Source organism: Moschus berezovskii, chromosome 8 (genome assembly GCF_049115385.1).
Source record: "Moschus berezovskii isolate FMDL1 chromosome 8, NW_MosBer_1.0, whole genome shotgun sequence".
Lineage (NCBI taxonomy): Eukaryota > Metazoa > Chordata > Mammalia > Artiodactyla > Moschidae > Moschus > Moschus berezovskii.
In genome coordinates this window covers 51,540,720-51,561,437 of record NC_142467.1, presented here as the reverse complement: position 1 = coordinate 51,561,437, position 20,718 = coordinate 51,540,720, and the positions used below count along the sequence as shown (strand labels likewise).

Sequence of the window (20,718 nt, the reverse complement as noted above, 5' to 3'; positions counted from 1 at the left end):
GGAGCAGGGAGATGAGTCAAGGCTGGGAGGAAGCCACAGCTAAAAGAGAACAGGCTTGTGGATACCCAAGGGGGGCGGGAGAGGAAGAGAGAGGGACAAATTGAGAAAGGAGCACAGAAACATACACATTACCATATATAAAATTAGCTAGCCAGTGGAAATTTACTGTATGATGCACAAAGCTCAAATCTGGTGCTCCGTGACAGCCTAGAGGTGTGAATGGGGTGGGAGGTAGGAAAGAGGTTCAAGGTGGAGAGGACATATGTATAGCTGATTCATGGTGATGTGTGCTGACACAACATTGTAAAGTTATTATCCTCCAATTAAAAATAAATAAAATTTAAAAAGTATACTTGGGTAAATAATATATTTGAAGGGAAAATAATAGGAAAGTGATTCAAGGTGAACTTTAAGTATTCTGAACTACAGAACTTTGTCAAAGACAAATTACGGCTGTAGAATAATCTGTACATGATAAACCTCAACAATACAGAATTAAAATGATTAGACAGAAGCCAAGAGAGGAAGTTAGACAGAAGGTGGAATGAAACCACATATATGAATATGCTACTTTCCAATTAATCTATATTTTGTGCTCAGAAAAGAGTATTTAAAATCAATAAATCAAGTCACAGAGATGAAAGTGTATATAAGGATATAAACACTGAGGAAAATAATATATTCAATTAAAGTTAGATAATTTTGAAGGGCAGAGGGAAAGGAGGAAGAACCAAATACTGAAAATTTTCATTATCATTCAAATTAAGAAATAAATAAGTAACAAAATAGACGATTGTGTTAGATAATACAATTAAGAGAGCAACCAACAGAATAAAAAATAAAAACCATCACAAAAATACAAAAATAAAGATTAAAAAAAACTGAAAAGTAAAATAAAAAGAATCAACATCAAAAAATAAATTTTCTCTCTATTCAATGTCTGAGCTCTTTATCTTGAGAAATCTCAAAGAGCAAATTTGTGAATATTTGAACTTTTCTGCTCTTACTTAACTGTTGCCTGAACCCTATACTTTGTGGAATTAGAAACTGTTAGAAAAAAAATTCTTGGAAAGCAGAAACTGTTTATGTGCAATAAACAGCAGGAAGAGAAGGATACAGACCTGGGTCACCTCTAGGACTCACACATGAGCTGAGAGACACATGTCAGTGGGAAGAATCTAGTAGCTAAAAAAAAAGCATGGGTAAAAAGCTTCCAGCCTTTAGAATATAAAAATCTCCAGTTACAGTCAATTACTATCCAAGTGTACAATAGATACCTTCCATTTTAGTTACTAATAAAGGTCTACACAACTTGGGGGGAAAAAAAGCATGGGTTATGTCTGAAGTCAGGCAGTAACTATTTCGGAGCCACATTAAGCAGCCACAGCAGCTTGGGGATGAGCACAGGGGTTAGGAACTGCCAGGTTCACTGCCCAAATGCAGGCCAGTGATATCCTCAAGGAGAATCTGCTACAAAGTCACGAAAGCTACTGTTTCCATTTTCCTTTCTTCAACCCTACAAAAAGAATGCTGTTGTCTTACAGAGCCCCAACAAGAAGCAAAGACACCAAAAACTGACATCAGGTGTGTGTCAGATTGTCTGGAAAGAGATAGCTGCAAGGTTTGTGAGACACTACTTATCAAAGGTTAGGACTCATCAGGAACTTGCCCCTCCAAGCAGGGCCTGATTCACTGGCTTTTCATCCTGAGTCAATCCATCCCACTTCAACTGCTCTCTGCAATGAAAGCTCTTAAGGGAGAAATGCTTGTAATGCTTCTCCTATTTCGAAAATCCAGACCTAGTGTTTCTTTCTTCTTCTTTTTTTTTTTTTGTTGTTTTTGTTAAGTCATCTAGTTGTGTCCGACTTCAGGACCCCATGGACAGCAGCACGCCAGGCCTCCCTGTCTCTCACTGTCTCCCAGAGTTTACCAAGTTCATGTTCATTGCATCAGTGAAGCTGTCCAGCCATATCAGCCTCTGATGCCCTCTTCTCCTTCTGCCCACAATCTTTCCCAGCATCAGGGACTTCTTTGTTCGCATCAGATGACCAGAATACTGCAGCTTCAGCTTCAGTCCTTCCAGTGAATATTCAGAGTTGGTCTCCTTTAATATTGACTGATCTCTTTGTTGTCCAAGGGGCTTTCAAGAGTATTCTCCAGCAGCACAGTTCGAAGGCATCAATTCTTTGGCGTCTGTCTTCTTTATGGTCCAGCTCTCAGAACTGTACACGACCACTGGGAAGATCATAACCTTGACTATACGGACCTTTTTCGGCAAAGTAATGCCTCTGCTTTTCAGCACACTGTCTAGGTTTGCCATCGCTTTCCAGCCAAGAAGCAACTGTCTTCTGATTTCATGGCTGCAGTCACCATCAGCAGTGATTTTGGAGTCCAAGAAGAGGAAATCTGTCACTACTTCCAATTTTTTCCCTTCTATTTGCCATGCAGTAATGGGGGAGAGGATGCCATGATCTTAATTTTTTTAATCTTTAGTCTCAAACTTGCTCTTTCACTCTTCTTCTTCACCCTCATCAAGAGGCTCTTTAGCTCCTCTTCGCTTTCCGTCATTAGAGTGGTATCATCTGCATATCTGAGGTTGTTGATGCTTTCTCCTATCTATCTTGATTCCAGCTTGTACCTTATAGTTAGTTCACAGAGAATACAGCTCATTGTATATAGCTCACTATTCAGGTTCTCTTGTCATTTTACTAAGTTCTATTTTTGTAACAGTCTTCTAACCTGAGATCTTTAAGAACAGGCACTTATGTTAACTCTTCCTGGCATATCATTTAGGTGCTTAACTAATTATATTAAACTAATGAAGGAACCCTTACATATTTTTATTTACCCATGGAGCAACTTACTTTTAAATAACATAGATAAATCCAACTGCAACAAAACAAATGGAGTTTGACATTAACATATTTTGGCTGCTGCTGCCAAGTCGCTCCAGTCGTGTCCGACTCTGTGCGACCCCATAGACGGCAGCCCACCAGGCTCCCCCGTCTCTGGGATTCTCCAGGCAAGAACACTGGAGTGGGTTGCCATTTCCTCCTCCAATTCCCCCTTCCTAAAAAAGCACCAATTTCTTCAGAGGATTTAACTTTCCTCCATTGCATGCCATCTTCCTGAGTAATACCCACCTCTCATTATGAAGGCTGGACAACAAATTGTCACATGACAGCCTGGTCAATCAGACGTCTGATTCTGATTCTTGAACAGCATATATTGAATAGAGCAAATAGTTGGACATCACCCATGATGCAGAAATGTATTGATCACTTCTTCCCATGATTGGACATTTTTCCACTTTTTACCTCTACTAGACTTCTCAAAGTTATCTTTTATTTGCAAGCCAAGACCCCCAGAAGTTTTACCTTAATTCTTTGAATCTATATATTATAGCGTCCCCAAAATTACCTTTGAATATATTAGCAAGTTAGTTTCTGATGCTTACAGTCAATAACAGTAGATATACAATAGCAAGGATCAAGATGAAATAAGAAACTCAATTAAATGAAACCAGACAAACCAAAAATCAGGTGTTCAGTATGGCCTGACAAAATATTTAAATGCTAGACATTTTTATTTAGCGCTAAGTATCATCCTAGGACCTCTCTGTTCCTTGATATCTGGGAAAAACTGGATGGAGTCTCTCAATTTTATACCCCATAGTAATCTTTCTCTCAGATTTCTGAAATTTCCCCAGGCATTTATATTCTTCTCCCATCCTGTGCTTTTGGGGGTGTTCATTCTCACATATTCATTCTCTCTTCCAAACTACACTTACCAAGACAGGAATATCAGTCATCTCACCAACTTATACACACACACACACACACACTCATATAAAATATCTGTAGTATAAATGTGATTTTATTACCTTGAGCAGGTTACTTAACCCCTTTGTACCTTAGTTACCACACATTGTAAAATGGAAGATTGTTTAAAAAATTAAACGAGATAATACATGTTAAATTTATAGCTTATGACGACCTCATACATAGTAAATATTCAACACTGATTTCCTAACCAAGCTAGAAAATTCTGCTATAGAACTCAGTGCTGGGAGAGGTCAGCACACACATCATGCATTTTAAGAAAAAAAAAATATGCAACCTAACTCCTCTCAACATTTTACAGTCACCACATGACTAGATACTTCGCCTTCTGCTAAGCAGAATCTAGACTCTCCTTCTTCTTGGAATTTACTTTTTTCCTACATCTCCCTCCTCTGGCCACTCATTTTCCTGTCTTCAGAGCAACTTAAAAATTCCTCTCCTGTGCCAGGAACCAGGCCCTTTGGCTTTCACTCTATATGGACACTTTACCAAGTGAAGACATTTCCTTACCAAAGTAAGAATTTCTGGTTTCTATTCTTCAAATGACAAAATTTATTCTATCCAGTTATACCTAGAATATGGGCTTTTGGACCATAGTCATCTTCATAGTACCCGTGTGTATTTTTTCACATTTATTTATTAATGAATAGTTTGAACATACATAATATTCTTTTCCAGCTTTATTGAGATATAATTGACTTATAGCACTGTATAAGTTTAAGGTATACAGCATATTGAGCTGACTTAAATATATCATGAAATGAATACCACAGTAAGTTTAGTGAACATCCACCATCACATATGGGCTTCCCTGTGGCTCAGATGGTTAAGAATCCACCTGCAATGTGGAAGACCTGAGTTCAATCTCTAGGTTGAGAAGATTCCCTGGAGAAGGGAACCATTACCCACTCCAGTATTCTGGCGTGGAGAATTTCATGGACTGTATAGTCCATGGGGTCACAAAGAGCTGGACACAACTGAGAGATTTTCACTTTCACCATCTGATATAGATATAAAATTAAAGAAATAGAAAAAAAAATACTTCTCTTTGCCATGAAAGTTCTTAGGATTTATGCTCGACAAGAATGAAGGCAGTTAAAAGATGCTAACCCCCAATTACAGAATAAGTTTAACTACAACATGATAAATATAATTAACACCGTTGTATAAAACTTTTCTTTAAGTAAAACTTACTTTTAAATTTTAAGTAAATGTATTTAAGACAAAAATTCTATTTCACTACTATCAGTGGCAAAATAGTATTAGGTTTAAATGTTAGTCTCTCAGTCATGTCAGACTCTTTGTGACCCCATGGACTGTAGCCCACCAGGCTCCTCTGTCATAGACTTTCCCAGGCAAGAATACTGGAGTGAGTAACCATTCTCTTCTCCAGGGGATTCTCCCAATTCAGGGATGGCAGATTCTTTACTGTCTGAGCCATGATCACTTGCCACCATAAAATTACCTTAAAATACTTACTTTACAATAAAACAGATGTTCATGTGCCACCTAAAATCATCATGCATTACTGGTGATCCACACATCACAATTTGGTAAATAAATGTCCTTTCATGGACACCAAGAGTGTGGGCTGGGAAGGAAATGGGTGGAAAGTCTGTTGCATTTGCATATTAATAATACTGAGGGTATGGAGGGGGAGTGGGTGAGGGTGAGTATACATTGATGGGATCAGTTTAGAAATCAGACAGAGAGGATGGCCCAGAGACAAGATTCTGAGGACTGATAGCATCTTGTATCCTGCATTACAGTTCTACAGCACCCAAGAGAAAGGCTAATGTTAATTTAATTGAATTGTATTCTGCTATTAGAATTCAAGGCCACTATAAATAAATGTTGCAAATCTAGAAATGTCAGAGATCATGCTATCTGAATTACCCAAAAAGAAGTACATTTTAACCAACTGATCCACTTTAATACAGTGTCTGAAACTTAAAACAATTTGATACACTTATCGCCATTGACATTGCTTACTTCGGCCTTTTAATTAATAAAAGTAAAATGGAAACTCTTTAGATTCCATTATGCCTTCTCTGTTCAAATAATGTCCCAAACTTATAAAGGAAAATTAAACATGTGACACTAGCCTAAAAGTCTGTGCTAGAGTTCTAAGACTCTGCATCAAGTCAGTATGTTAGGTAAATAACAAAACCCATGATGCTTCCATTGGGAGAGTAAAATGCTTTATTGCTGAATACAGAGTCTCTGTGCATACCTAAGTGCCCCAAACATCACCCTGTTTGAAATGTATGTAGCACAATGAATGACTGATCAATAACTCCTACTAGGTTCCCATCAGGTGTCAGGGATTATTCATGAGACACATTCGACCCTTTAAGGAACCCCTGGGTGAGGGCGATAGTACATCTTTGCAACTCCAGGCACATCACACTAGAGTGTCTGTCAAGATGTTTGACAGCTTCATTTTGTCACAGGGTTCTCCTACATCAAACACAGAGGCACGGTGCCCCGATCTATACCTGAAATGTGCTTTCCTACAGATCTCAAATGAAAGAAAAACTGCTCCTGTGCTTTCACCAAGGGTGTATTGTTTGAGGGTGTCTTCCAGCTATTGATATCAATGGTATCTTCAGCCTCAAATGCCAATTCATAACATTTAAATCTTATTGAATACATTTTTTCACATTATTTGGTTGTACTGAATAAAATGCAGCAAGCCTTTAAGAAAAAATTTCCCTAGGAGCCATCCTATTATTTGATCTCCAAGAGTTGCAGGAAATTATAGGAAAAGAAAACAAAAGTAATTTAGCTTTATGTAACGATACCATGCAACTATTATGCCATACAATAAAATGACCTGGTTGATAAAAGAACTAGCAAACTAGCACTTGTCACAAAAAGCTATTTAAGTATGTACCTAAACTTTAGATACACACATAAATATTCTTAAGGTATTTTTCAGTTCAGTTCAGTTCAGTTCAGTCGCTCAGTCGTGTCCGACTCTTTGCGACCCCATGAATCACAGCACGCCAGGCCTCCCTGTCCATCACCAACCCCCGGAGTTCACTCAGACTCATGTCCATCGAGTCAGTGATGCCATCCAGCCATATCATTCTCTGTCGTCCCCGTCTCCTCCCACCCCCAATCCCTCCCAGCATCAGAGTCTTTTCCAGTGAGTCAACTCGTCACATGAGGTGGCCAAACTATTGGAGTTTCAGCTTTAGCATCAGTCCTGCCAATGAACACCCAGGATTGATCTCCTTTAGAATGGACTGGTTGGATCTCCTTTCAGTCCAAGGGACTCTCCCATTTAAATAGATTTTCTTCCTTCCTGTTACAGAGATGAATATTTTCATGCAACAGCATCTCATGTAACACTAACTTTTAGCATAGGCATCTGGAATCATTTATAGCTATATTATGCTGCTAAGTCACTTCAGTCATGTCCGACTCTGTGTGACCCCATAGACGGAAGCCCACCAGGCTCCCCCGTCCCTGGGATTCTCCAGGCAAGAACACTGGAGTGGGTTGCCATTTCCTTCTCCAAGCTATATTATACTTACCATTTAAGTGTAAGTGAAATTTTAAAAATTAATAAACAGTACCACATTCATGATTATATTGATAAATGAAATGTTGAAGAAAATCTACATTTATTAACTTTGTAACTCTACCCAAAAAGATTTTTCAAAAGTCTTAGAGTTCAAATAACCACAATTTATAGCACAACATATATAAAAATGCAACATACCTCACATTAGCATCAAGTTCGTCCATTACAGGAAATAGGCATGGGTGAGCTGGATATCAGTGCCCACTGGGTACTATAATGGGGGAATAACAAAAAGGGGGTTAGACAAGAAGGCAACGTAGAAAAATAAAATTCATTAAGGGAAAAAATGCCAAATAATCATTGCTTCCAAATAATTAAGACTTTCGTACAGTATTGGAAAAGTAATAAACAATATTACAGTAAAAAGTTATTGGCATACTGAGATATGGCATAGATGAGTACTGCATGAAAGAAACTCACAGATGAGCTTCTTTGCATTTGATTAATCTCCTAGAGATCAGAACATAGAGGCATTTATTTTTACTCCATGTTTAATCTATTTACTTATTATTTTTTGCTCTTCCCAGAAACATAGCTTATTTATATGATCTGCATTACGACACCAGCTGGTGAAAACTTAAAACAGAACACTGTCTAAGATGGTCAGCCATCTTGTTTCCTATGAGAATTTTTCAGGTTGTTATTTTAAAAACCCTTTTTGAGGGTTTTTTTGAGTCTCATCTCTCTTTGAAACTCTATAATAGGAAACTCTTGAAAACCCCCTTCCTAGGAAAAAAAAATTGGTGTGCATACTCACACATACACCTTTTCTGGGTCTCCCACAATTCCTCGAAGCCTTTCCATGAACCCCAGGCTAAGGACTCACAATCGAAAGCTACTGATGGTTCCTCTAGCACAGACCTTTAGAAGCCCTTACACTCTTTAATGGACAGACACTCACTCATCTCCACCAAGTCAGTTCTCTGACCTGGTTGTGTAGTTTCAGTTCACAGAAAAATTCCTTTATTTCTCACCACATTTATTCCAAAACATATGAATCAGAGAACATAGGGGGCAGATGTCAGTCTGTTTCTTTTGAGGTTAGCCTAAGCAAGACCCTTTTTCTTCTAAATACATCATCTATTCAATACTTCTCAATAAACAGAAGGGATGGGAAGAGAAGATCACTGGGTTTACTTCTAGCTCTGATATTCTATAATTCCATCTGCTGGCTTTCTAGTAAAATTTTACAGGGAAGAAACTGTAAATCTGTTTATGTACATAACAGAACCATGAAACTCAGCCTGAGCCCTGGGATTCCTTGGTCAGCATGAACCAAACATATATGCCTTGCAGCCAGGAAAAAAATGACAGTTCACCAGAGCTGGAAAGGACAAAGATTTCTGTGTGTGTTCTGTGTGTGTTTTTATTCTTTAAAACCTGTAAGATTAACATGGGCACCCATGTGCATTTGAGCGTCTATGGCAGGTGTGAGGAAGGCTGAGCCTACAGGGCTCAATCCCCTACTCTGACCTCAAGCAAAACACCTCTGTCTACCTCTATCTCTTTTACATTCTGAATCTGGAATGATCTTTTATTTGAAATACGTAAGTACAAAGCCCTAACTACTGAAGTGGTGGGATTCCATTCTATGTACAGGTCTATCTAGAATCATTCCTGAAGTGAAATGATGTGTGTGCATATCTATTTTTTTCTAGGCAGACAATGATCAAGAATTTACTAGGTTGTCAAAGGGAAAGAGAAGTCGCTCAGTCATGTCCGACTCTGAGATCCCATGGACTGTAACCCATCATGCTCCTCTGTCCATGGGGTTCTCCAGGCAACAATACTGGAGTGGATTGCCATTTCCTTCTCCAGGGGATCTTCCCGACCCAGGGACTGAATTCAGGTCTCCCACATTGCAGGTAGATGCTTTTCCCTGAGCCACCAGGGAAAAGCCACCCACTTCAAAAAGAGCTTAAAAAACTGAAGATACTAATACTATTTTAATCATAATAATGCAGTAAGAAACCTATATGCAGGTCAGGAAGCAACAGTTAGAACTGGACATGGAACAACAGACTGGTACCAAATAGAAAAAGGAGTACGTCAAGGCTGTATATTGTCACCCTGCTTATTTAACTTATATGCAGAGTACATCATGAGAAATGCTGGGCTGGAAGAAGCACAAGCTGGAATCAAGATTGCCAGGAGAAATATCAATAACCTTAGATTTGTAGTTGACACCACCCTTATGGCAGAAAGTGAAGAGGAACTCAAAAGCCTCTTGATGAAAGTGAAAGAGGAGAGTGAAAAGGTTGGCTTAAAGCTCAACATTCAGAGAACTAACATCATGGCATCTTGTCCATTACTTCATGGGAAATAGATGGGGAAACAGTGGAAACAGTGTTAGACTTTATTTTGGGGGGCTCCAAAATTACTGCAGATGGTGACTGCAGCCATGAAATTAAAAGACGTTTACTCCTTGGAAGGAAAGTTATGACCAACCTAGATAGTATATTAAAAAGCTTAGACATCACTTTGTCCACAAAAGTCCGTCTAGTCAAGGCTATGGTTTTTCCAGTGATCGTGTATGGATGTGAGAGTTGGACTGTGAAGAAAGCTGAGGGCCGAAGAATTGATGCTTTTGAACTGTGGTGCTGGAGAAGACTCTTGAGAGTCCCTTGGACTGCAAGGAGATCCAAACAGTCCATCCTAAAGGAGATCAGTCCTGGGTGTTCTTTGGAAGTACTGATGCTGAAGCTGAAACTTCAATACTTTGGCCACCTCATGCAAAGAGTTGACTCCCTGGAAAAGACTCTGATGCTGGGAGGGATTGGGGGCAGGAGGAGAAGGGGATGACAGAGGATGAGATGGCTGGATGGCATCACCAACTTGATGGACATGAGTTTGAGTAAACTCTGAGAGTTGGTGATGGACAGGGAGACCTGGCATGCTGCGATTCATGGGGTTGCAAAGAGTCGGACATGACTGAGCGACGGAACTGAACTGACTAAACCTATTTATAGTAATTAGTCCTGAAGCAGATCATATAAATAACTTATGTTTTTGAAGAGCAAAAAATAACAGATTACCATTCATCTCCATGTCTTAAAATAGTCTATTTGCTAAAGATTCTCAAAGTTACAGATTCATCCTAGGCCCTTCCCAGACTCATATCACCTACCTGACATCTCAACTTGGATGATTAAAAAGCATTTCAAACTAAACTCATTTCCCACTCCAGCACAATAACCTGCTCCTCCCCTAGCATCCTCTATCACAGTAAATGACTCCACCATTTATCCAGTTACACTTTTTTTTTTCACACCCTACAATCAAACTATTAGCAAACTCCCTCCTCTACTTTGAAAATGATTCCTCAATCTGACTTTTTCTTTCATTACCTCCAAAACCACACCTGGTCCAAGCCACCATCTCCTTTTCCACCTGGTGTCCTACCCACTCTCCTAACTTTCGTAACTGGTCTCCTGCTGGCTCCACCATCATCTCTTCTCCCCAGAGTAGCATTTTCGAAATGGAAATCAGATCATTTCTTGCCTATATAAAATACTAGTGGCTTCCTGTCACACTTAGAATAAAGTTTAAACCCCTTATCAGTTTGGATTTTGCTTAACAGGTAAAATTTAAACTGATCACAAAGGTCACAACCTTGTCTAACTCAATGAAACTATGAACCATGTCAGATAGGACCACCCAAGATAGATGGGTCATGGTGGAGAGCTCTGTTTGTAATTTTTTTTTGGCGGGCGGGAAATGGTGGAGAGTTCTGAAAAAACCTGGTCCACTGGAAAAGGGAATGGCAAACCACTTCAGCATTCTTGCCTTGAGAACCCTGTGAACAAAATGCAATGGTAAAAAGTTATGAAACTGAAAGATGAACTCCCCAGGTCGGTAGGTGCCCCATATGCTACTGGAGAACAACGGAGAAATAGCTCCAGAGAGAATAAAGAGGCTGAGCCAAAGTGGAAACAACTCCCAGTGGTGGATGTGTCTGGTGGTGACAGCAGTGTCTGATGCTGTAAAGAACAACATTGCATAGGAACCTGAAATGTTAGCTCCATAAAACAAGGTAAATTGGAAGTGGTCAAACAGGAAATGGTAAGAATGAACATCGACATTTTAGGTATCTGTGAACTAAAATGGACTGGAATGGGCAAATTTAATTCAGATGACCATTATATCTACTACTGTGGGAAAGAATCCCTTAGAAGAAATGGAGAAGCTTCAAGGTCAACAAAAGAGTCCAGGAAATGCAATCTCAATGGGTGCAATCTCAAAAGTGACAGAATGATCTCTGTTTCCAAGGCAAGCCATTCAATATCACAGTAATCCAAGTCTACGTCCTAAACCACTAATGCTGAAGAAACTGAAGTTGAATGGTTCTATGAAGACCTACAAGATCTTCTAGAACTAACATCAAAGAAAGATGTCTTTTTTATCATAAGGGACTGGAATGCAAAAGTAGGAAGTCAAGAGATAACAAGAGTAAGTATGACCCTGAAATAAAAATGAAGCAGGGCAAAGGCTAACAGAGTTTTGCCAAGAGAACACACTGGTCACAGAAAATACCCTCATCCAACAACACAAGAGATGACCCCTACACATGGACATCACCAAGTGGTCAATACTGAAGTCAGATTGATTATAATTTTTGCAGTTGAAGACAGAGAAGCATTATACAGTCAGGAAAAATAAGACCAGGAGCTGACTGTGGCTCAGATCATGAACTCTGTATTGCAAAATTCAGACTTAAATTGAATAAACTAGGGAAAACCATGAGGTCATTAAGGTAAGATCAAAATCAAATCCCTCACGATTATACATTGGAAGTGACAGATTTAAGGGATTAGATCTGATAGACAGAGTGGCTGAAGAACTATGGATGGAGGCTCATGATATTGAACAGGAAGCAGTGATCAAAACTATCTCCAAGAAAAAGAAACGCAAAAAGGTAAAATGGCTGCCTGAGGAGGCCTTACAAATAGCTGAGAAAAGACAGAAAACAACAAAATTCTGTAAAATAATTATCCTTCAATTAAAAATGAATAAATTTATAAAAATTTAAAAAAAGAAGAGAAGTGAAGGGCAAAGGAGAAAAGGATTGTTATACCTATCTGAATGCACAGTTCCAAAGAACAGCAAGGAATGATAAGAAAGCCTTCCTAAGTGAACAATGCAAAGAAACAGAGGAAAACAATAGAATGGAAAGACTAGAGATCTCTTCAAGAAAATTAAAGATATCAAGGGAATATTTCATGCAAAGATGGGCACAATAAAGGACAGTAACGGTATGGACCTAGTAGAAGCAAAAGATATTAAGAAAAGGTGGCAAGAATACACAGAAGAACTACACAAAAAAGATCTTAATGACCCAGATAAACATGATGGTGTGATTGATCACTCCCCTAGAGCCAGACATCCTGGAATGTGAAGTCACGCGGGCCTTAGGAAGTATCACTATGAACAAAACTAGTGGAGGTGATGGAATTCCAGCTGAGCTATTTCAAATCCTAAAAGATGATGCTGTGAAAGTGCTGCATTCAATAGGCCAGCAAATTTGGGAAACTCAGCATTGGCAGCAAGACTGGAAAGGATCAGTTTTCATTCCAATCCCAAAGAAGAGCAATGCCAAAGAATGTTCAAACTACTGCACAATTGCACTCATTTCACATGCTAACAAAGTAATGCTTAAAATTCTCCAAGTCCAGGCTTCAACAGTATGTGAACCGAGAACTTCCAGACATTCAAACTGGATTTAGAAAAGGGAGAGGAACCAGAGATCAAATTGCCAACGTGTGTCAGATCATAGAAAAAGCAAGAGAATTCCAGAAAAACAGCTACTTCTGCATCATTGACTATGCTAAAGCCTTTGACTATGTGGATCACAACAAACAGTGGAAAATTCTTAGAGATGGGAATACCTTACCTGCCTCCTGTAAAATCTGTATGCTGGTCAAGAAGCAACAGTTAGAACCAGACATGTAGCAACAGACTGGTTCCAAATTGGAAAAGGAGTACATCTAGGCTGTATACTGTCACCCTGCTTATTTAACTTATATGCAGAATACATCATGCAAAATGCTGGACTGGATGAAGCACAAGCTGGAATCAAGATTGCAGGGAGAAGTGTCCACAACCTCAGATATGCAGATGATACCATCTTTGTGGCAGAAAGCAGAGGAACTAAAGAGCCTCGTGATGAAGGTGAAAGAGGAGAGTGAAAAAGCTGGCTTAAAACTCAACATTCAAAAAACTAAGATCATGGCATCCAGTCCCATCACTTCATGGCAAATAGATGGGGAAACAATGAAAACAGTGAGACACTTTACCTGGGGGGCACCGAAATCATTGCAGATGGTGACTGCAGCCATGAAATTCAAAGACGCTTGCTCCTTGTAAGAAAAGCTATGACCAACCTAGACAACATATTAAAAAGCAGAGACATTACTTTGCAACAAAGTCCATATAGTCAAAAGTATGACTTTTCCAGTAGTCATATATGGAGGTGAGAGTTGGACCATAAAGAAGGCTGAACACCAAAGAACTGATGCTTTTGAACTGTGGTATTAGAGAAGACTCTTGAGAGTCCCTTAGAATGCAAGGAGATCAAACCAGTCAATCCTAAAGGAAATCAGTCCTGAATATTCATTGGAAGGACTGATGCTGAAGCTGAAACTCCAATACTTTGGTGAACTGTTGTGAAGAACTGACTCATTAGCAAAGACCCTGATACTGGGAAAGATTTAAGGCAGGAGGAGAAGGGGACAACAGGATGGGATGGTTGGATGGCAACACTGACTCAATGGACATGAGTTTGAGCATGCTCCAGGAGATGGTGAAGGACGGGGAAAGCCTAGTGTGCTGTGGTCTATGGAGTCATAAAGAGTTGGACATGACTGAGTGACTGAACAACAACAACCTTATCTAGTCTGATCCCAGCTCTTCTCCAATGCCCCATCCACTCACTGCCTCTGTACTCATTGGTTTTGCTTTTTTCATTGACCATCAATGTACGCTCTCACCTTAGGGCCTTTTCACTTGTTTCCTCTCCCAGGAATGCTACTATGTAGATTACTGCGTTACTTCCTTAGGGACACAGCCCAAATGCCGCTTTCCTGATGACTTAAGTAAAATTTTAGACCTCATTTTCTGAAAATTTCTGTAATCCACTCTATTTTTTTCTTCTTAGTACATACATTATATATACTCCTTTGCTTCTTTATTAGTGATCTATCTCTCTTACTAGAATGTAAGTTTCAAGAGGACACAGTTATATATTGATCACTATTATAACATCAGTGCGTATAAAAATGCCTAACATACGGTATCCCCTTCATAAATATTTCTTCAGTCAACTAAGTAGTTAATTTGTTTTGCAAATGAGGAAAGTGAGGTTTGAAAGTTTGTGACTTTCCCTCTGGGAGGTAGTATATGAACCACTCCAGAATAAATATAATTTTTAAAAATATCAAAAATCAGTTCATCTTATTTATTTACTCTTTAGTATTAACAAGTGTCAAATACTGTCCTTTTCCTTCTCCTCCAACCTCTGAGAATTTATTGTTAGACGGAGAGACTAAGAATCAAAGAGGTTAACTGACTTGTCAAAGTCGCATAGCTAGTACTTAACCAAACTAGGAATTGAATTCAGGGCTGGGAATTCTGAGACTCAAGCTTTATCTTGCACAGTTCTTTTCAACCTATCAGCCCCACTGTTCAAAAGGGAAACTTCTCATGAAAGGGAACTTTTTGCTTTAATTTTCTGCGGACCATTTATTTCCTCTTTCTCAATGCCTTGATTTTCCTTTGTGGAACACGTCCCCTGCCTCAAGTCCGCTGATAAGCACATGACCAGGACTGGCCAGTCAGAACAGTTCATTCGCTGGCCCCAAGGATTCATTCATTCACTGGCTAGACTGTAAAGCCAGCCCTGAGATATTTGCTAGAAAGAGTCTGTCTTTCTCCTGGTGTTGCTAAACTTTCAGTTTAAAGCTGCTGGTGGCCATCGATGCCACTATGTGGGGAGAGTTTGTCTGAGAATGAAGTTAATACCAATGGAAAGCAGAGTTGTAACACAGAGACTGCCATATCCTGATGAAATAATTTGGGACTTAAGGTCTGCTGCTGCTGCTAAGTCACTTCAGTCGTGTCCGACTCTGTGTGACCCCATAGACGGAAGCCCACCAGGCTCCCCCATCCCTGGGATTCTCCAGGCAAGAACACTGGAGTGGGTTGCCATTTTCTTCTCCAATGTGTGAAAGTGAAAAGTGAAAGTCAAGTCGCTCAGTCGTGTCCGACCCTTAGCGACCCCATGGACTGCAGCCTACCAGGCTCCTCCATCCATGGGATTTTCCAGGCAAGAGTACTGGAGTGGCTTGCCATTATGACAGTTTTGTAATTGAACTTCCCAATTATACTCAGCCAACAAATTCTCTTTTTTCGTGTGTAAGCTAATTTGAGTTGGGTTCCAACCGTTATTTGAAACACAAAGAAATTCTTAGAGATATAGAGGAAAATCAACATTGTATTTGTATATAGATTAGAAGAAAGAAAAGCTGGAACTAAAAAAAAACAACAACAGTTAAAAGTTAGCTAAATTTGAGTCACTGTAACTGCATTTGGAAAATGTTACAACATGAGGAAAACTATATATTCATAGCAATGTACATTATTATATTTTGCTCATGGAAACTCAATGAGCAAATTTTAAATGACTGCCATTTAACAAACCAGTGAGAACATGCATTTTGTTAGAGATAAAGGAAGAATAACAAAAGAGAAAATGGTGATCAGTCCCTATCCTAAATTCATTCATTGATTATAGTCCACTATTTTTTGTCGTGCTTATCAGGAATATATAATTAGAGCTGTGATTATAGGGACATCAGCTGCTGGGAAGAATGCTCAGAGTGACAGGTGTGTGTAAGGAACCATGCTTTTATCTTGCATACTTATATTCCCGACACCTTAACAAAATACTACCTAGTTAATTAAAAGCACAGTCAACTGAGTATCTCCCATGCTCAGATATAAGCTATGTCACTTCTAAAATTTCTAATTTAAATTCAATTAGACCGTATATGTCTGTGGCACACATGTATGCATATGTGTGTGTTTTAATGACAGTCATACTGTATCCTCATTTCCTTCGGAAAAACAGTCTTAGATCGTTATAACCAGGAAAAAAAGCACAGGAAGTCCTGGGAAACAAGAGAAAGAGGGAGTCAAACAAACCTTTCTATCATGTGAGTTATAAATGAAGGTCTCAGTATTATCTCAGCAGTAGGAAAAGCTCAAGCCACTAATTATTCATAACACTTTGTCATAAAAGTAAAGATACAGAAACATGCAACTTCATCAGATTCCTTGAAGCTTCTTTTCTTTGTTGTATACATTGAGACTTATCTTCCCCTAAAAGGGAAGGAGAAAGAGAAGAAAGAGGTGATATTCTTTATGCCACCAAATGCTGATTCCAACCCTTAGTTTTCTGACTTACAAATTTTAAATAACTAAAGGGCAAACCCTGAAGGCAAGCACATCTCACCTTTACCTGTGTTCTTTTACTGAGAATACTCTGAAATATTGCTGTGGAACAGTTGTTAATGGTTAACACAAGGTGTGTAGTTGCATCTCTATTATGAGAAGTGTGAGCACAGGGCTCACCTGTAAATAGTCCTTACCTATCAGAGTGAAATATTGATGTAGTTTGGTGCAGTGCCAACATCTGCCAACTCGGAGCAATGTCATAACTCAGCTTGCTTTGTTGCACTTTGTTTTTTTTTTTTCCTTTGGTTTTGGCTGCATGAGCATATATTCATGCATAACTGTGTGAGGATTGACTACATTTCTTTATAGAGTATGCTTCCATGGGTTAAATTTCTACATCAAAGGGCATATTCCAATACCTTTTTTTGGACAAGTGTCAGGAATAAGTAAAACATTATTTATCTTAATTGCCAAATTGAGAGGGGGAGCTTGGCACAATGGAAGGAACACTAGACCAGCAATCACTCAGCCTGATCCACTACTAACTCACTGCTGCTATTCTTAAGCAAGTTTGTTCATCAGTCAGGTCTCAATTTTCCCGGTAGAATCAATTGGGCCAGAGAATACTGCACAGGGTGAGCAAAGGAAGAAACTTCAAGTAATTAGAACTTCTCAGAAGTTAAACGGAGAAGGCAATGGCAAGCCACTCCAGTACTATTGCCTAGAAAATCCCATGGATGGAGGAGCCTGGTAGGCTGCAGTCCGTGGGGTCGCTAAGGGTCGGACACGACTGAGCGACTTCACTTTCACTTTTCACTTTCACACATTGGAGAAGGAAATGGCAACCCACTCCAGTGTTCTTGCCTGGAGAATCCCAGGGACGGGGGAGCCTGGTGGGCTTCCATCTATGGGGTCACACAGAGTTGGACACGACTGAAGTGACTTAGCAGCAGCAGTAGCAGAAGTTAAAGGCAATTTTGAAAAGGTGAGTTGCTTGCCATTGGAGGCATTTAGGCAGCATGTGGGTAATTAAGGATATCTAAATGAAGAAAATGATTCTGGTGACTGGTTAGGTTTCTTCCAGTGCTAAAACTGTAGCACTGTGATAGTCTATGTTAGTTCTGCTCAAATCCCAAGCAAGAACCAAGTGTTTTGAATAATTTTCCAATTAAAACAAATGCATGCTCAATTCACCTATACTGTCTCAAACAGACTCCAGCTCCTGAGCATTATCCCAGTCATTTCTGAACAGGTAGGACTAAAACAAGAGCACAGAAATGTATAATCAACTAAAGCCAGATATTTGCTAAGAGTTAGCTATCAAATGCTTATTGTTAACCTCATTACCTCATTACCCTAACCCACTACCAGCCACATGTACCAAAACAGTCAATCTCACCAGGATCAAACACACAAGCATCTTCCCCAAAGTCTTCTGTATCCCATGGTGATCATGATTTCCTAATTACCTTCACTGTGAAAGAGACTCGGATAATCTGAAAGATTGCAACTGTGTAAATTCTCACTAAATGGAATTTAAAAAGTCCTCTCCTTGGCTATACACCAAGACATTGTTTTCTGGAAAACGTTTGGAATCTATAGGATGCTGGCTCAGAAATTTACTTCAATCAGCTGATCATACTCTCTAAAAGAATCTTGCTATAAATTAGTTTAGTAAAAATTCACATTACTTGTTTATCTAGACGCTTGCTCCTTGGAAGAAAAGCTATGAGCAACCTAGACAGCATATTAAAAAGCAGGGACATTACTTTACCAACAAAGGTCTGTCTTGTCAAAGCTGTGATTTTCCCAGTGGTCATGTATGGATGTGAGAGTTGGACTATAAAGAAAGCTGAGCAGTGAAGAATTGATGCTTTTGAACTGTGGTGTTGGAGAAGACTCTTGAGAGTCCCTTGGACTGCAAGGAGATCCAACCAGTCCATTCTAAAGGAGATCAATCCTGGGTGTTCACTGGAAGGACTGATGCTGAAGCTGAAACTCCAATACTTTGGGCACCTGATGTGAAGAACTGACTTATTGGAAAAGACCCTGATGCTGGGAAAGATTGAGGGCAGGAGGAGAAGGGGACAACAGAAAATGAGATGGCTGGATGGCATCACTGATGGGATGGACGTGAGTACATGAGTCTGAATGAACTCCGGGAGTTGGTGATGGACAGGGAGGCCTGGTGTGCTGTGGTCCATGGGGTCGCAGAGAGTTGGACACAACTGAGCGACTAAACTGAACTGAACTGAACTGAACGGACTGAGACATCTAAGTGCTGGTAGTTCACCAGGGCAAATGTGTATGAACCGTGAAAAAAGGTCTGTATTCTAGGAGCTGGACCTTCATTGCAGGTGTTTCTTTCTAGGACTGGATGTCAAAATGCTATTTGTGCTAAGTCACCTAGAAAGATTTGGTCTAAATAAAAAGCTGTCTCATTTCCATAGCTGAAAATCCATACAGATGCTGATTCAGTTACACTGAAGGGACTACCATGCTGATATATACAATTAGCATGAAAAGTGGCTTTTAATTTTTTTCAAAATAACTATAAAAATATTCTTCCTAGATAAGTAAACATTTATCAGCTGGAAACTTTAGTCTTTTTATTAAAAAACTAATACTGAAAACAGCCCTTAACCAATGAAAGACTATTTAAGAGGCATACTCATTCTATCTTTGGGAGGAAAATGAATTACAGGAAACGTAAAAGAGGAATGTGAACGTCCATTTCATGTAGAATTGAATGAAGTATATCTAAAGCATTTCAAGAAATCATATTTTTTATAAGGCACACATTCTCTACCACCACTAAAGAACATGATGAAGACAGTGACATTACAAGAAACCCGATCCCAGTAAATGTGGATCTGGGTTTTTCATAAAGAGAAAGATTCAAAGGTCATTTATTTACATATTTACTTTTCTGATCACTTGATTAATGTCCCACTCCCAACACATCACAGGTTCTATTAGGAAAGACACAGTGCATGATCAGTATTTCTTGAATGAATGGCATGACATGATGTGAAACTTCCACTTGATAATTAGAGAAGGAATTAGACTTGTCTTTGAGTTGCCAAAGGGGAATCAGTGGGAGACTCAAGAGATTCTGAGCCACACTGTGAGGTAGGTCATTTAACACCAGAGCTGTCCAATTATTGACCTGCATGCTTTGGCAAGCAACAAGGTCCATCTCAGTGGGAGGCTTAACAGAAGCCAGAAAACCATCTGTCAGTCACGTTTGAGGGGAAGAGCAAGTCTTGGATGATTCTGAATTCTGATGAAATCCAGGAATGCAGTGAAAGCAGAACTAAATAAGAGATTGTTTACTGTACAGCAGTGGTTCTCATGTTTAAGCATGCACAGGAATCACTGAAGGCTTATTAAAACACAATGGTTGAGCACTAGCCTCAAGTTTCTGATTCGGTAGGTTTAGCGTGAACAATCTGCATTTCTAACAAGTTCCCAGATATTACTGATGCTACTGTTCCTGGATGACTCCTTAAAGTAGAACATAGATTTTGCAAGTATGGTTCTCATATCTCCTGGAAAAAGCATGATTTTGGCCAAAGGTGGACAGAAGTACCATTGGATCATGTGGTAAAAATGTGGTTTTTTTGTTTTCTATTTTATTTACGTTATTTACATTGAAGAAAAGGATTCATAGACAGCTTATTGTCGAGTCCTTCCTGATATTTGGTAATCTCTCTTTTATAATTAGAAAAAAAAAACAAAATCAGATCAGAGTCTCACAGTCTTTCGTTAGAAGCACTGCTGTCTTCTGCGGTCCTCCTAAGAAGCAGATCTTGAAGTGAGGGTTAAAGAGAT

At 39.3% G+C, this 20,718-nt stretch overlaps 1 protein-coding gene across 4 annotated transcripts in view; it reads right to left on the bottom strand.

Moving 5' to 3' along the window:
• The window catches only part of HTR4 (5-hydroxytryptamine receptor 4), a 202,444-nt gene that overhangs the window by 171,241 nt on the left and 10,485 nt on the right, over window positions 1–20,718 (bottom strand). For all 4 annotated transcript variants that reach the window (XM_055430905.2, XM_055430908.2, XM_055430903.2 and 1 more), the window contains exon 2: window positions 7,573–7,645. In XM_055430905.2, the coding sequence (XP_055286880.2) occupies window positions 7,573–7,598 (26 nt within the window). In that variant the 5' untranslated portion in view covers window positions 7,599–7,645. The remainder of the gene's footprint in view (window positions 1–7,572; window positions 7,646–20,718) is intronic.